The sequence below is a fragment of the Hylobates moloch genome, unplaced genomic scaffold (genome assembly GCF_009828535.3).
Source record: "Hylobates moloch isolate HMO894 unplaced genomic scaffold, HMol_V3 SCAFFOLD_18, whole genome shotgun sequence".
NCBI classification, from domain to species: domain Eukaryota; kingdom Metazoa; phylum Chordata; class Mammalia; order Primates; family Hylobatidae; genus Hylobates; species Hylobates moloch.
The window spans coordinates 37,824,768-37,839,154 of NW_026652293.1; the positions used below are offsets into that span (position 1 = coordinate 37,824,768).

At 37.0% G+C, this 14,387-nt stretch overlaps 1 protein-coding gene across 6 annotated transcripts in view; it reads left to right on the plus strand.

Annotated features, from left to right (window-relative positions):
- The window catches only part of ITGB3BP (integrin subunit beta 3 binding protein), a 102,218-nt gene that overhangs the window by 4,699 nt on the left and 83,132 nt on the right, over positions 1–14,387 (plus strand). For all 6 annotated transcript variants that reach the window (XM_058430886.1, XM_058430885.1, XM_058430884.1 and 3 more), the window contains exon 2: positions 4,684–4,726. In XM_058430886.1, coding sequence (XP_058286869.1) covers positions 4,684–4,726 — 43 coding nt within the window. The remainder of the gene's footprint in view (positions 1–4,683; positions 4,727–14,387) is intronic.

The window sequence follows — 14,387 nt, forward strand, 5'->3', positions numbered from 1 at the left end:
TAGATTCTTCTCCCATCTTTGCTCATTCCCATACATAGAATGGAAAATAAATCATTTCACATATCTCAGTTTACATTTAAGGAGTCACGTGGGATGTGAATTTGGCCATGGCCTTTCATCAAAGGATTTCTAAGAATCTCACAAGCATACTCAGTAATCCTCTAAACACTCCTGTGAAGTTGTAGCTGGCAATATTATCATCTCTATTATAGTGTGGAGTAAATGGAAGCACTGAAATACTCAGTGATATTTTTATCTTCCACTCAGAAATTTCTTACTACTTTACAGGCCTGTGTTATTATCAACTTTATGAAGCTTAGTGAGATTATGTGATTTGCCCAACCTTAGGGAAGAATTTGGCATAGCATGAAGGCTCCCTGAGTCTTAACTGCTTTACTAAGTTTATTCTTTACCCCCCATTCTTCCCCTCAGTCCTGTTATTCAAAATTGTATTTAAACTAATATTTTAAAAGTTCTATAAGAGAACCTCAAATCATAAAATTTTGTGATTTTCTTTAGGAATCAAATGATAGGGTTTTTTTTCCTAGAATAATTTATTTAATATTGTAACTGATGTTAGTCAATAGCATTGTATAATAAAACTCATCTACTTGTTCTGTTCTGATGAACCAGAGATCCTATTCAGGATACTACCATGTGTTAAGTAAGCTAAATAGAAAAGAGGAGGTCAGTCTTAGAAAATAATATAATTATACAAACATAGTTACTCTCTCTATAAAATTGCATGTCAAATGCTTTCTATCTTTTTAAAATTCTCAACAGCAGTAATTCTGGTAGCAACCAAAATTTTGATCCCAGTGAATCTAAACCTAGTATACCTAGAAATATAATATAACTTGTAAGTTACGGGCATAGGTGGAAATTTGGGTAAGTTGGAAGTTAGAAGTCACCCACAGAGATGTTACCTGTAAAAGGGAAGTAATTAGGACACAATAGGTAGATACCCTTTAAAAATTATCTGTTTTTAAATTGTGCTAAATTATAACAAAATTTACGGTTTTAATCATTTTTTAGGTGTCCAATTCAGTGACATTAAGAATGTTTACCTTGTTGTGCAACCATCACCACCATTCATTTCTAGAATTTTTTTCATCTTGTAAAACAAACTCTGTACCCATTAAACAGTAATTTCCCATTCCTCACTCCCTCTAGCCCCTGGCAACCACCATTCTATTTTTTGTCTCCATCAACTTGACTACTCTCCTATGAGTGGAATCATACAGTATTTGTCCTTTTGTGAATGGCTTATTTTACTTAGCATAATGTCTTCAAGGTTTATCCATGTTGTAGCACATGTCAAATTTCATTTCTTTTTTTTAAAGCTGAATAAGATTTTGTTTTATGTATATATCACATTTTGTTTATCGGTTCATCTGTCAGTGGGTATTTGGGTTGCTTTTCTTTTTTTTTTTTTTTTTTTGAGACAGAGTCTCGCTGTCACCCAGGCTGGAGTGCAGTGGCATGATCTCAGCTCACTGCAGGCTCCGCCCCCCCGGGGTTCACGCCATTCTCCTGCCTCAGCCTCCCGAGTAGCTGGGACTACAGGCGCCTGCCACCACGCCTGACTAATTTTTTGTATTTTTAGTAGAGACAGGGTTTCACTGTGTTAGCCAGGATGGTCTGGATCTCCTGACCTCGTGATCCACCCGCCTCGGCCTCCCAAAGTGCTGGGATTACAGGCGTGAGCCACCGCACCCGGCTGGGTTGCTTTTCTACCTTTTGGCTATTGTGAGCAATGCTGCTATGAACACTGGTGTACAAATATCTGTTTGTGTCCCAGCTTTCAATTATTTTGGGGAGCGGAATCGTGGAATCATATGGTAATTCTATTTTTAATTCTTTGAGGAACTGCCATACTGTTTTCCATAGCTGCTAAACCATTTTACATTCCCACCAGCAGTGCACAGGGATTCTAGTTTCTCTACATCCTCACCAACACTTGTTTTCTGTTTTTTTTTTTATTTTATTTTTTAATAGTAGCTATCCTAATAGGTTGTGAAGTAATATTTCATTGTGGTTCTGATTTGCATTTCCCTAATGATTAGAGATGTTGAGCATCTTTTCATGTGCTTATTGATCATTAGTATATTGCTTTGGAGAAATGTATATTCAAGTCCTTTGTCCAATTTTGTGTGCCCACTTTTTTAAACCAAGATAGTAGCCACAGGAGCTGCTTATAACTTTACAGAACTACCAGATAGATATCACTTTTGTTAGCTAATACTGGTAACAAAAGAGTAAATATTTTAGGAAAATATCTCATATATCTAATCAAATTTTACCTATTTTTCCTTCATATGTTTCATCTGTCTCTTCTATTCCTACTAACAGTAAAGTCATCAATTTAGTATATTCTCGTGATTGTGTTAGTTGTAAAAGAGTGGTTGGGCCCAGTTCTAATATAATGTTAAGAATAGATGGTCATAAACTCTGTAGTGGGTTTTCTCTTCTTTCCCCTTCTTTAATTCCCTTCCCCTCAGTTCAATAAAGATTTATTACTCACGGGGCCTGAGATCTCAGTTTCTCTCCCTCAAGATGTGTGACAGTAGGCAAGTTGCACAAACTGTTTTCCCTATTGGCTGAACTAAGTGATTTCTTAGATTTCTTCTAGTCTTGTCTATTACATCTTTTAAGGATTCTTTTAAGTATTATAACTTTTGGTTATTAGATGTCTGAATTATTTGAATACTACACTACCCTCAGTAAATAATATTTTTAGATTGTCACCAAACATAAAGTGGGAGATGACAGCCTATTTTAACTCAGCTTACTTTCTTGTTTACTATTTTTTACACATTTCCTTGGGTTTCTTAGATCAACCTCGGGCCTAATCTGTAAACTTTTTAAAAGCAAACATTTAGTTACTTTCTCTAAGAATTAACCATTGATAATAAAGCAATATTTTGAACAGTTAATAGCAGGATAGAATTTGTCTCCTTCTAAAAGATAGTATTGCATCTTAATAGCATTTAGAAACAAAGGATAAGAAATGCTGTACTATTTAATTTTAGTTTTTTAGTTTCTATTTTTTTTTTTTTGAGACAGTTTTGCTCTTGTTGCCCAGGCTGGAGTGCAATGGCACGATTTCCATTCACTGCAACCTCTGCCTCCCGGGTTCAAGTGATTCTCCTTCCTCAGTCTTGGGAGTAGTTGGGATTACAGGCACACACCACCACACTAGGCTAATATTTTGTATTTTTAGTACAGACAGGGTTTCACCATGTTAGGCTGGTCTCGAACTCCTGACGTCAGGTGATCCACCCACCTCAGCCTTCCAAAGTGCTGGGATTACAGGCGTGAGCCACCACGCCTGGCCTAATTTCTATTTTTGAAGTGTTATAAATACCAGAACATCTTACATACCCAAATAGGGCAATATGTATTCCAAAGCTAAATATAAATTTTAAAAAATTATCTGCATTTTAGTTTGTTTGTACCTGTTTTCTTCTTGCCTCATTGGGAAATCAGATTAAATTGATATTAAGTGGATTTCTAAAAGCATAAATAATTCTTTAAACCAGTTTAATCTCAAGAAATAATGTTGTGATAGGCTAATGTGGATATAGTAGCAAAATAATCTTTTAGATAGATTAAATTTTTATACTTAATATTTACTGTTCAATGATTTTCTTAGATTGACCATCTCTTCTATTTTTTCTTATTCCTGTCCTTTGTAAATCAATAGTTACTTACGAATACTCATTTTCTAAGATCAATACAAACTTTTGGGGGATTTCTGTAATATAATGTAGTACAATCTTTTTGCTTTATGCTCTAATTCTTTAATATTTTAATTCTATTTCTATTTCTCAGGAATCAAGAAGATACTTTTAACACTGCATTTGTCACTGAGAAAACTAGTTTTAATTTATATTGACCTTTTTCTCCTTTGAACATTTAGTCTGCATTCAATAAAATGTTGATGACTGCTCTTTAGAAGACAGCTGTATGAAATAAAGTATTATAAATATTCAGCTTCCCTTTCTAAGCATTGTCACCAACAGCTGGGCATCCAGTTTAGCAGAACAGATTTTGCACACAGGGAGCCTGGCATATTCCTGAATCAGTTTAGTGAAGGAAACAAAAAATAGTTTCTTATGGATTGGGGACTTACAAAGACATAGAGCATCTGTTCTTCAGTTAAGTCATAGTCTGGTTGCACTGAATCATGTTTAAAGCTGGAATAATGTGCAAAACTTTTTCACCATGCTCATACCTTTAACACCTAGTGCACTGTTTCTGTACTATACTTTCAACATCTCCACTGAAAGTGTATAAATAAATAAACAAAAATAAAATTTTGCTCTTATATACGATATTGTAATAGTGGTATTTTAAAGCAGACAAACATACTATTATAAGAGTTTTTATAATATGACTGATGTTTAAATTGTACGGTAGTCCTTGTATATGTAACTGCATATATTTTTTTAAAGAAACATTTAAATGTTTAATTATGATCCCATTTAGAGATACGCAATTAGAATCAAACCTGTCATCATAAATAATTGCTTTCTTCATATGGTATTCTGCTTTAATACATAATATAAAAATTGGTTGGTAGAACTAAGAATCTTTGTTTATATATCTTCCCCTTAATTATTGGGCTACTTTAAATAAAGCATGTCAAATCTAAAATTTCTTTAAATTTTTTGTTTGTAGTGTTAAAAGATCACTGAAATTGGATGATCTGTTAGAAGAAAATGTAAGTATTTGCTTAAAAGTTTGTCATTGCATAAGATTGTGTTTTCAGTTTTTAACTACTGATTTACCTCATTAAATATTAAAATAATCAAGACACAATGTGATGTAATTGTGATTGGTACACCACTTTCTGCATATAAGATATTTTAGTTTTTGTAAATCTAATATGTGGAAGTTTCTGGCCAGCTTGAAGTGTTCAGTTAAGAAGCAAATCAATTATTTAAAAACCTTAATGAAATAATTTAGTAGAAATTAATTCACTATTTGTGGAAAAAAATAGTCTGCCACTTAAATGTACAAGAAACAATATCGGACAATGGCAGTACTTTTAATCTGCATACTATCATCTGCTAAAATGAAATGGAAACGTTAGTAGCATTTTTATATCAAAAATGTAATTACCTTCCTCAGCTATACTGGCATGGATTAAACAGCATAATACTAACACTGTAATAAATTGCACCACGGTTATCACAATGAAAATTAAATTGTACTGTTGCCATTACTTTTTGTAAATTGAGTTGTAGCACATTCCCAGTGCCAGCATATCCTGACATATGTTAGTTTATTATCTTTTCATACCAACTATGGATCTAGATGGAAACACTAATACTGAGATACTTATGACCTCGGTAATCTTAAATGCAGGTAAATTGGTGAGAAAGTAAATTAAAACAAATAGCTAGTCAATAAGTAGGCTCCTCCGAATTCACATATGAATGCCATTTCAATAAATGGGTTTTATATGGAATTTTTCTTTGGAAGACTCACTGGTGTTTAACAAAACAGAAATTTACCATTTAGAAAACTTGCTACATGCTTTTTAAAAATTTTTAAACAAAGGTGGAAAAGTACTGCAATGACACTAAAAAAATCATTAACAGTATAATTAGCAATTTAGAATACCATTATCCAACTTGTTCTGTGCAGAATGCAGCTGTGACTGTAATTCTGCATCTGTTTCTTTGGTCAGAATGGTATTTTGGTAGATGAGTAGTCCAGCTTGAAATGAAATACTGTTCTTTCCTGCCCCAAAGCTGTTCTTTGGGAGATGGTAACATTGTTTAAATGGAAAAGAATGACCATTTCAGAACCCATTCTCTTCATGAAGTAAATTGTCATCATGGCAGGCTTTCTTTGTATTTTTTCTTCAGATGAAGATGTGTCAGGGTAGCCAGTGCCACAGCTGATATCCTGTATTAGAAAAATACGTTGTTATATTTGGCCCAGTTCTGTACCTTTCAACAGAACTTAAATTGATTTTAACTTGTACCAACTGATTTAGCAGTACCAGTTGATTTAGCCTGGTACTACATGACCACATCTGCCCAAAGGAGGTTCCTAGCATACTAGCTTGGGCCTTTCTATTTCCTCACCAGCTTCTGGTATTTTCAGCTTTGTCCTCTTGCCTTATCATTTGTTTGAAGCTCTATATTTACATCTTAGAGCTAACAGCGTTTGTTCTGTTCTGGTGTTAAGTCTGGGCTTCTCTCCATGGCTACATACACACTTCGTCTACTCTAGTAACAACTTAGCCCTGAAGCAACCTGGCTCCCAATTATATACTCACATGGCCCATGGCCCCATTGAGGCTGCCTTAGCCCATGCAAAAGGAAATTGGACATTCAAAATATATACCTACAATTTTAGGAGTACTTAATTGTTGTGAAGCTATAGTGGAACTAGTAGTAACTTTGTGGTCATTTTATGTTGCTGAAGGGGGAAGGCTCTGGTTTCTAAGGGAAAGTGATTGGCCCTTATATGCCAGTTGGTTGAAGTGGAGCCTGTTCATCCTAAGCAATGGCCATATCCAGAGATATTTGGAACTCCTAACTCCCAGTGTTCCTAATACAGCTACAGATCTTCATGGAGATTAATGCTTCATGATGTTTGGGCAAGGTTCAAATGCCATTTTCTTATGGCTCTTGATAACGGCTTACTGTGTGTGTCCTCACCCAAATCTCATCAAATTGTACTCCCGTAATTCCCACGTGTTGTGGGAGGGACCCAGTGGGAGATAATTTGGATCACAGGGGCGGTTTCCCCCATACTGTCCTCGTGGTAGTGAATAAGGCTCACTAGACCTGATGGTTTTATCAGGGGTTTCCACTTTTGCATCTTGCTCATTTTCTCTTGCCACTGCCATGTAAGAAGTGCCTTTTGGGCAGGGGTTGCAATCCTAGTCTCTGATAAAACAGACTTTAAACCAACAAAGATCAAAAGAGACAAAGAAGGCCATTACATAATGGTAAAGGGATCAATTCAACAAGAAGAGCTAACTATCCTAAATATATATGCACCTAATACAGGAGCACCCAGATTCATAAAGCAAGTCCTGAGTGACCTACAAAGACGCTTAGACTCCCACACAATAATAATGGGAGACTTTAACACCCCACTGTCAACATTAGACAGATCAACGAGACAGAAAGTTAACAAGGATATCCAGGAATTGAACTCAGTTCTGCACCAGGCGGACCTAATAGACATCTACAGAACTCTCCACCCCAAATCAACAGTGTACATTCTTCTCAGCACCACACCACACCTACTCCAAAATTGACCACATAGTTGGAAGTAAAGCACTCCTCAGCAAATGTAAAAGAACAGAAATTATAACAAACTGTCTCTCAGACCACAGTGCAATCAAACTAGAACTCAGGATTAAGAAACTCACTCAAAACCGCTCAACTATATGGAAACTGAACAACCTGCTCCTGAATGACTACTGGGTATGTAACGAAATGAAGGCAGAAATAAAGATGTTCTTTGAAACCAACGAGAACAAAGATACAACATACCAGAATCTCTGGGACACATTCAAAGCAGTGTGTAGAGGGAAATTTATAGCACTAAGTGCCCACAAGAGAAAGCAGGAAAGATCTAAAATTGACACCCTAACATCACAATTAAAAGAACTAGAAAAGCAAGAGCAAACACATTCAAAAGCTAGCAGAAGACAAGAAATAACTAAGATCAGAGCAGAACTGAAGGAAATAGAGACACAACCCTTCAAAAAATCAGTGAATCCAGGAGCTGGTTTTTTTAAAACATAACAAAATTGATAGACCGCTAGCAAGACTAATGAAGAAAAGAGAGAAGAATCAAATAGACGCAATAAAAAATGATAAAGGGGATATCACCACCGATCCCACAGAAATGCGAAAACTGGAAGGATTCCCTTTGAAAACTGGCACAAGACAAGGATGCCAGTTTTCAAAGGGACTCTCACCACTCGTATTCAACATACTGTTGGAAGTTGTGGCCAGGGCAATCAGGCAGGAGAAGGAAATAAAGGGTATTACATTAGGAAAGGAGGAAGTCAAATTGTCCCTGTTTGCAGATGACATGATTGTATATCTAGAAAACCCCATCGTCTCAGCCCAAAATCTCCTTAAGCTGATAGGCAACTTCAGCAAAGTCTCAGGATACAAAATCAATGTGCAAAAATTAGAAGCATTCTTACACACCAATAACAGACAAACAGAGAGCCAAATCATGAGTGAACTCCCATTCACAATTGCTTCAAAGAGAATAAAATACCTAGGAATCCAACTTACAAGGGACGTGAAGGACCTCTTCAAGGAGAACTACAAACCAATGCTCAATGAAATAAAAAAGGATACAAACAAATGGAAGAACATTCCATGCTCATGGGTTGGGAGAATCAATATCGTGAAAATGGCCATGCTGCCCAAGGAGATTTATAGATTCAATGCCATCCCCATCAAGCTACCAATGACTTTCTTCACAGAATTGGAAAATACTACTTTAAAGTTCATATGGAACCAAAAAAGAGCCCGCATCGCCAAGTCAATCCTAAGCCAAAAGAACAAAGCTGGAGACATCGCGCTACCTGACTTCAAACTATACTACAAGGCTACAGTAACCAAAACAGCATGGTACTGGTACCAAAAGAGAGATATAGACCAATGGAACAGAACAGAGCCCTCAGAAATAATGCCGCATATCTACAACTATCTGATCTTTGACAAACCTGACAAAAGCAAGAAATGAGGAAAGGATTCCCTATTTAATAAATGGTGCTGGGAAAACTGGCTAGCCATATGTAGAAAGCTGAAACTGGATCCCTTCCTTACACCTTATACAAAAATTAATTCAAGATGGATTAAAGACTTAAATGTAAGACCTAAAACCATAAAAACCCTAGAAGAAAACCTAGGCAATACCATTCAGGACATAGGCATGGGCAAGGACTTCATGTCTAAAACACCAAAAGCAATGGCAACAAAAGCCAAAATAGACAGATGGGATCTAATTAAACTAAAGAGTTTCTGCACAGCAAAAGAAACTATCATCAGAGTGAACAGGCAGCCTACAGACTGGGAGAAAATTTTTGCAATCTACTCATCTGACAAAGGGCTCATATCCGGAGTCTACAATGAACTCCAACAAATTTACAAGAAAAAAACAACCCCATCAAAAAGTGGGTGAAGGATATGAACAGACACTTCTCAAAAGAAGATATTTATGCAGCCAACAGACACATGAAAAAATGCTCATCATCACTGACCATCAGAGAAATGCAAATCAAAACCACAATGAGATACCATCTCACACCAGTTAGAATGGCCATCATTAAAAAGTCAGGAAACAACAGGTGCTGGAGAGGATGTGGAGAAATAGGAACACTTTTACACTGTTGGTGGGACGGTAAACTAGTTCAACCATTGTGGAAGTCAGTGTGGCAATTCCTCAGGGATCTAGAACTAGAAATACCATTTGACTCAGCCATCCCATTACTGGGTATATACCCAAAGGATTATAAATCATGCTGCTATAAAGACACACACACACATATATTTATTGTGGCACTATTCACAATAGCAAAGACTTGGAACCAAGCCAAATGTCCAACAATGATAGACTGGATTAAGAAAATGTGGCACATATACACCATGGAATACTATGCAGCCATAAAAAATGATGTGTTCATCTCCTTTGTAGGGACATGGATGAAGCTGGAAACCATCATTCTCAGTAAACTATCGCAAGGACAAAAAACCAAACACCGCATGTTCTCACTGGTAGGTGGGAATTGAACAATGAGAACACATGGACACAGGAAGGGGAACATCACACACCAGGGCCTGTTGTGGGGTGGGGGGAGGGGGGAGGGATAGCATTAGGAGATATACCTAATGTCAAATGATGAGTTAATGGGTGCAGCACACCAACATGGCACATGTATACATATGTAACTAACCTGCACGTTGTGCACATGTACCCTAAAACTTAAAATATTAAAAAAAAAGAAATGCCTTTTGCGTCCCGCCATGATTCTGAGGTCTTCCCAGCCATGTGGAACTGTAAGTGCAATTAAACCTCTTTTTCCTTCCAGTGTCGGGTATGTCTTTATCAGCAGCATGAAAACAGACTAATACACCTCTTCTAATGAGGGAAGCAGAGATATGGACCTTACCCTGTGTTCTTCCTATAATGTACGGAATGTATACTGCCAGTACCACAAGTTGCTGAACCTCACAAATTGTTGGGTGTTGTAAGGAGGTGAAGAAAGTTCCAATTTATAATCATCTACTGTATTTGGGCTGCTTGAGTTGTTGCTCTCCAAGCATTGTTCCTAGATGGATTTTCAGGAGTGAAGATGAATTATCTATTACAAACTGTTGCCGATGGCACTCCAGATGAATGTATATGGACAACTGGCTACCTGGCCCTATACCAAGCCAGCTTGACCCGGTCTTTTTCCGGCCACTTCAGAGAGAGAATAGAAGATGCTACAGTTGGGAAGAGAAGAGCATACTTCTTACCAAGGCCAGCTCAATAGGCTTCCTGCCAGAGGAGTAGTGGTGCAGGTTTTGTTGGGGAGGTTTGCTGATTTATATATAGATATCCAGTCAAGAGTACTCCATAACTTATTAGTAAGACACCTTTTTTTTTTTGTTTTGTTTTGTTTTCTCCCCGAGACAGGGTCTCACTCTGTTGCCCAGCTGGAGTACCTTGGTGTGATCACAGCTCACTGCAGCCTCAACCTTCTGGGCTCGAGCAATCGTCTCACCTCAGCCTCCTGGGTAGCTGAGACTACAGGCACGGGCCTCCATGCCCAGCTAACTTTTTGTATTTTTTTTTAGTTTCGCCGTGTTGTCCAGGCTAATCTCAAACTCCTGAGCTCAAGTAATCTGCCCATCTTGGCCTCCCAAAGTGCTAGGATTACAGGTGTGAGCCACCATGCATGGCAGTAAGACACGTCTAAGTCAGATTATTCCCATTGCCTAACTTAATCTCTCCAATCCTAGAACATTTCTCTCACCCCAAAAGGAAACCCCATACCTATTAGCAGTTAGTCTCAATTTCCTCTTCTCCCCTTCCCCCTGGAAACCACTAATCTACTTTATGTCTGTATAGATCTTCTTCTGAACATTTCATATAAATGGAGTCTCATAATTTTGTGTCTGGCTTCTTTCATTTAGCATAACATTTTCAAGATTCAATTTACCTATTTTTTTCTTTGATTGTCCTTTTGATGTCATATCCGAGAAATGTGTAATCCATGGAAACAGGTTTTTGACTACGTTTCCAAGAGTTTTATAGTATTAACTCATTCATTTAGGTCTTCCATTTTGAGTTAATTTTTGTACGTGATTCAAGGGTAGGGACTAGATTCATTATTTTGCATGTATATAACCAGTTACTGAAACAGATATCCACATGTAAAAAAATGAATCTGGTCCCTACCATTTGCTGAAATGACTATTTTTTCTTTTATTGAACAGCCTTGGCACCTTTGTTAAAAATCAAGTGATCATAAATGTATGGATTTATTTCAGAATTCCCAGATAAATTCCATTTGTCTTATCTATATATATGTGTTTATGCCACTACCTTGTGGTCTTCATTACTGTAAGTTTCTAAGATCAAAAAACGTTTTGATTATAAGTTTGAAATCAGGAAGTATGAGTCCTTTAACTTTGTTGTTCTTTTTCAAGATTGATTTGGCTATTCTGTATCCTTTGTAATTCCATATGAATTTTGGGGTCAGTTAGTCCACTTCTGGGAAAAAAAACATTGGAATTTTGATAAGGATTACATCAAATTTGCAGATTCAGTAGGGAAATTTGCAATCTTAACGATAATAGTAAGTCATCCAAACCATGAACATGGTATTTGTATTTATTTAGATCTCACTTAATGTCTTTCAATAATGTTTCATAGTTTTAGTATACAAGTCTTATAGTTTTCTGATTAAATTTATTCCTGAGTATTTTATTCTTTTTATGCTATTAATGGAATTGCTTTATAATTTCATTTTTAGATTAGTCACTGCTAATGTATAGAAATACAACTGATTTTTACATATGGATCATATATCCTGCTGCTTTGCTGAACCCATTTATTAGCATTAGTAATGTGGAGATTTCCTTTTTTCTTGTTTTGAGACGGAGCCTTGCTCTGTTGCCCAGGCTGGAGTGCAATGGCGCGATCCCAGCTCACTGCAACCTCTGCCTCCTGGGTTCAAGCAGTTCTCCTGCCTCAGCCTCCCAAGTACCTGGGACTACAGGTGCACACAACCACGCCCAGCTAAATTTTGTGTTTTTAGTAGAGACAGGGTTTCACCACATTGGCAATGTTGGCCTCAAACTCCTGACCTCAGGTGATGCGCCCGTCTCGGCCTCCCAAAGTGCTGGGATTACAGGCATGAGCCAAAGCCCCCCCTGCCCTACTTAGGGTATTCTGTATATAAGGTCAGGTCATCTGCAGGTAGGGATAGTTTTACTTCTTTTGCAATCTACGCCTTTTATTTCTTTTTCGTGCCCATTGCTTTGGCCAGAACCTCCTGAACAATATTAAGTAGAAGTGGCAAGAGCAGACATCCTTTTCTTGTACCCGATCTTAGAGGGAAAAAATCCAGCCTTTTGTCATTAAGTATGATGTTAGCTCTGAGTTTTTCATACGTGTCTTTTATCAGATTGAGAAAATTCTGTTCTATTCCTAGGCTGTTGAGTGTTTTTATCATGAAAGGATGTTAGATTTTTGTCAGTTACTTTTCCTGCATAATTTGAGATGATCATGTGTGCTTTTTTCTTTTATTCTCTTAATATAGTGTATTACATTGATTGATATTTGTATGGTGAACCAACCTTGCTTTCCTTGGATAAATTCTGCTTGGGTATGACATATAATTCTTTTATGCTGCTGATTTCAATTTGCCAGGATTTTTACATCTATATTTATAAGGGATTTGGGTCTGTAATGTTCTGGTATCAGGATAATACTGGCTTCAAAGAATTAGGAAGTGTTTCCTCATATTTTTGGAGAGTTTGAGAATACTTGGTGTCACTTCTTTAAACATTAGTAGAAAGGCTGGGTGCAGTGGCTCACACCTGTAATCCCAGCACTTTGGGAGGCCGAGGCAGGCGGATCAGCTGAGGCTGGGAGTTCGAGACCAGCCTGACCAACATGGAGAAACCCCCGTATCTACTAAAAAATACAAAATTAGCCGGGTGTAGTGGCACATGCGTGTAATCCCAGCTGAGGCAGGAGAATTGCTTGAACCCGGGAGACGGAGGTTGTGGTGAGCCAAGATCGCGCCATTGCACTCCAGCCTGGGCAAAAACAGTGAAACTCTATCTCAAGAAAAAAAAAAAAAACGCTAGTGGAATTCACCAGTGAAACTACCTGGTCCTGGGCTTTTCTTTGTTGTAAATTTTTTGAATATTAACTCTGTGTCTTTACATGCTGTTGATTTATTCAGATTTTCCAGTTCTCCATAATTCAATCCTGGTATGTTATGTGTTTCTGGAAATTTGCCTATTTCATCTAGATTATCTAATTTGTTAGCATGCAGTTGGTCATAGTAGTCCTTTATGATTTCTTTTATTTCTGCAAGGCCAGCAGTAACATCCCTTTTTCATTCCTGATTTTATAATTTGACTCCCCATCCCTTCCTTCCTTCCACCCTCCCTCCCTCCTTTTCTTCCTTCCTTCATCAGTCTAGCTAAAGATTTGCCAATTTTGTTGATCTTCTCAAAGTACTGACTTTTGGAATCACCATCACTGATCTCTATTGTTTTTTCTCCATTTCATTTGTTTTCTCTTTAATTGTCTTTTTTTTTCCCTTCTGCTTGCCTTGGGTTTAGTTTGCTTTTCTTTTTCTGGTGTCTTAAAGTGGAAGCTTAGGTTATTGATTTGAGAGCTCTCTCTTTTAACATAGTTATTTGCAGCTATAAATTTCCCTCGGAGTACCACTTTCACTACATCCCATTAAGTTTTTGTATGTTTTGTTGCATTTTGTTCTTAATGTGTTTTTTAAGTTTTAAAAAAATTCCTTCTTTGACCCATTGGTTATTTAGCAGTGTGTTGTTTGACTTACACATATTTGTGTATTTTCTAAGTTTTCTTCTGTTATTTTTATTGTCATTCCATGTGACCAGAGAACATTCTTTATGAGAACATTGTATTATTTTCATCATTTTAAATGTGTTGAGACCTGTTTTGTGGCCCAACATGTTGTTATCCTGCCAAATGTTTTATGTGCACTTCAGAAGAATGTGTATTCTGCTGTTGTTGGGGGAGGGTTCTATAGATGTCTGTTAAGTCTAGTTGGTATATAGTTTTGTTCAAATTTTGTTTCCTTGCTGATTTTCTGTCTAGGTTTTCTATTCATTATTGAATGCAGGGAA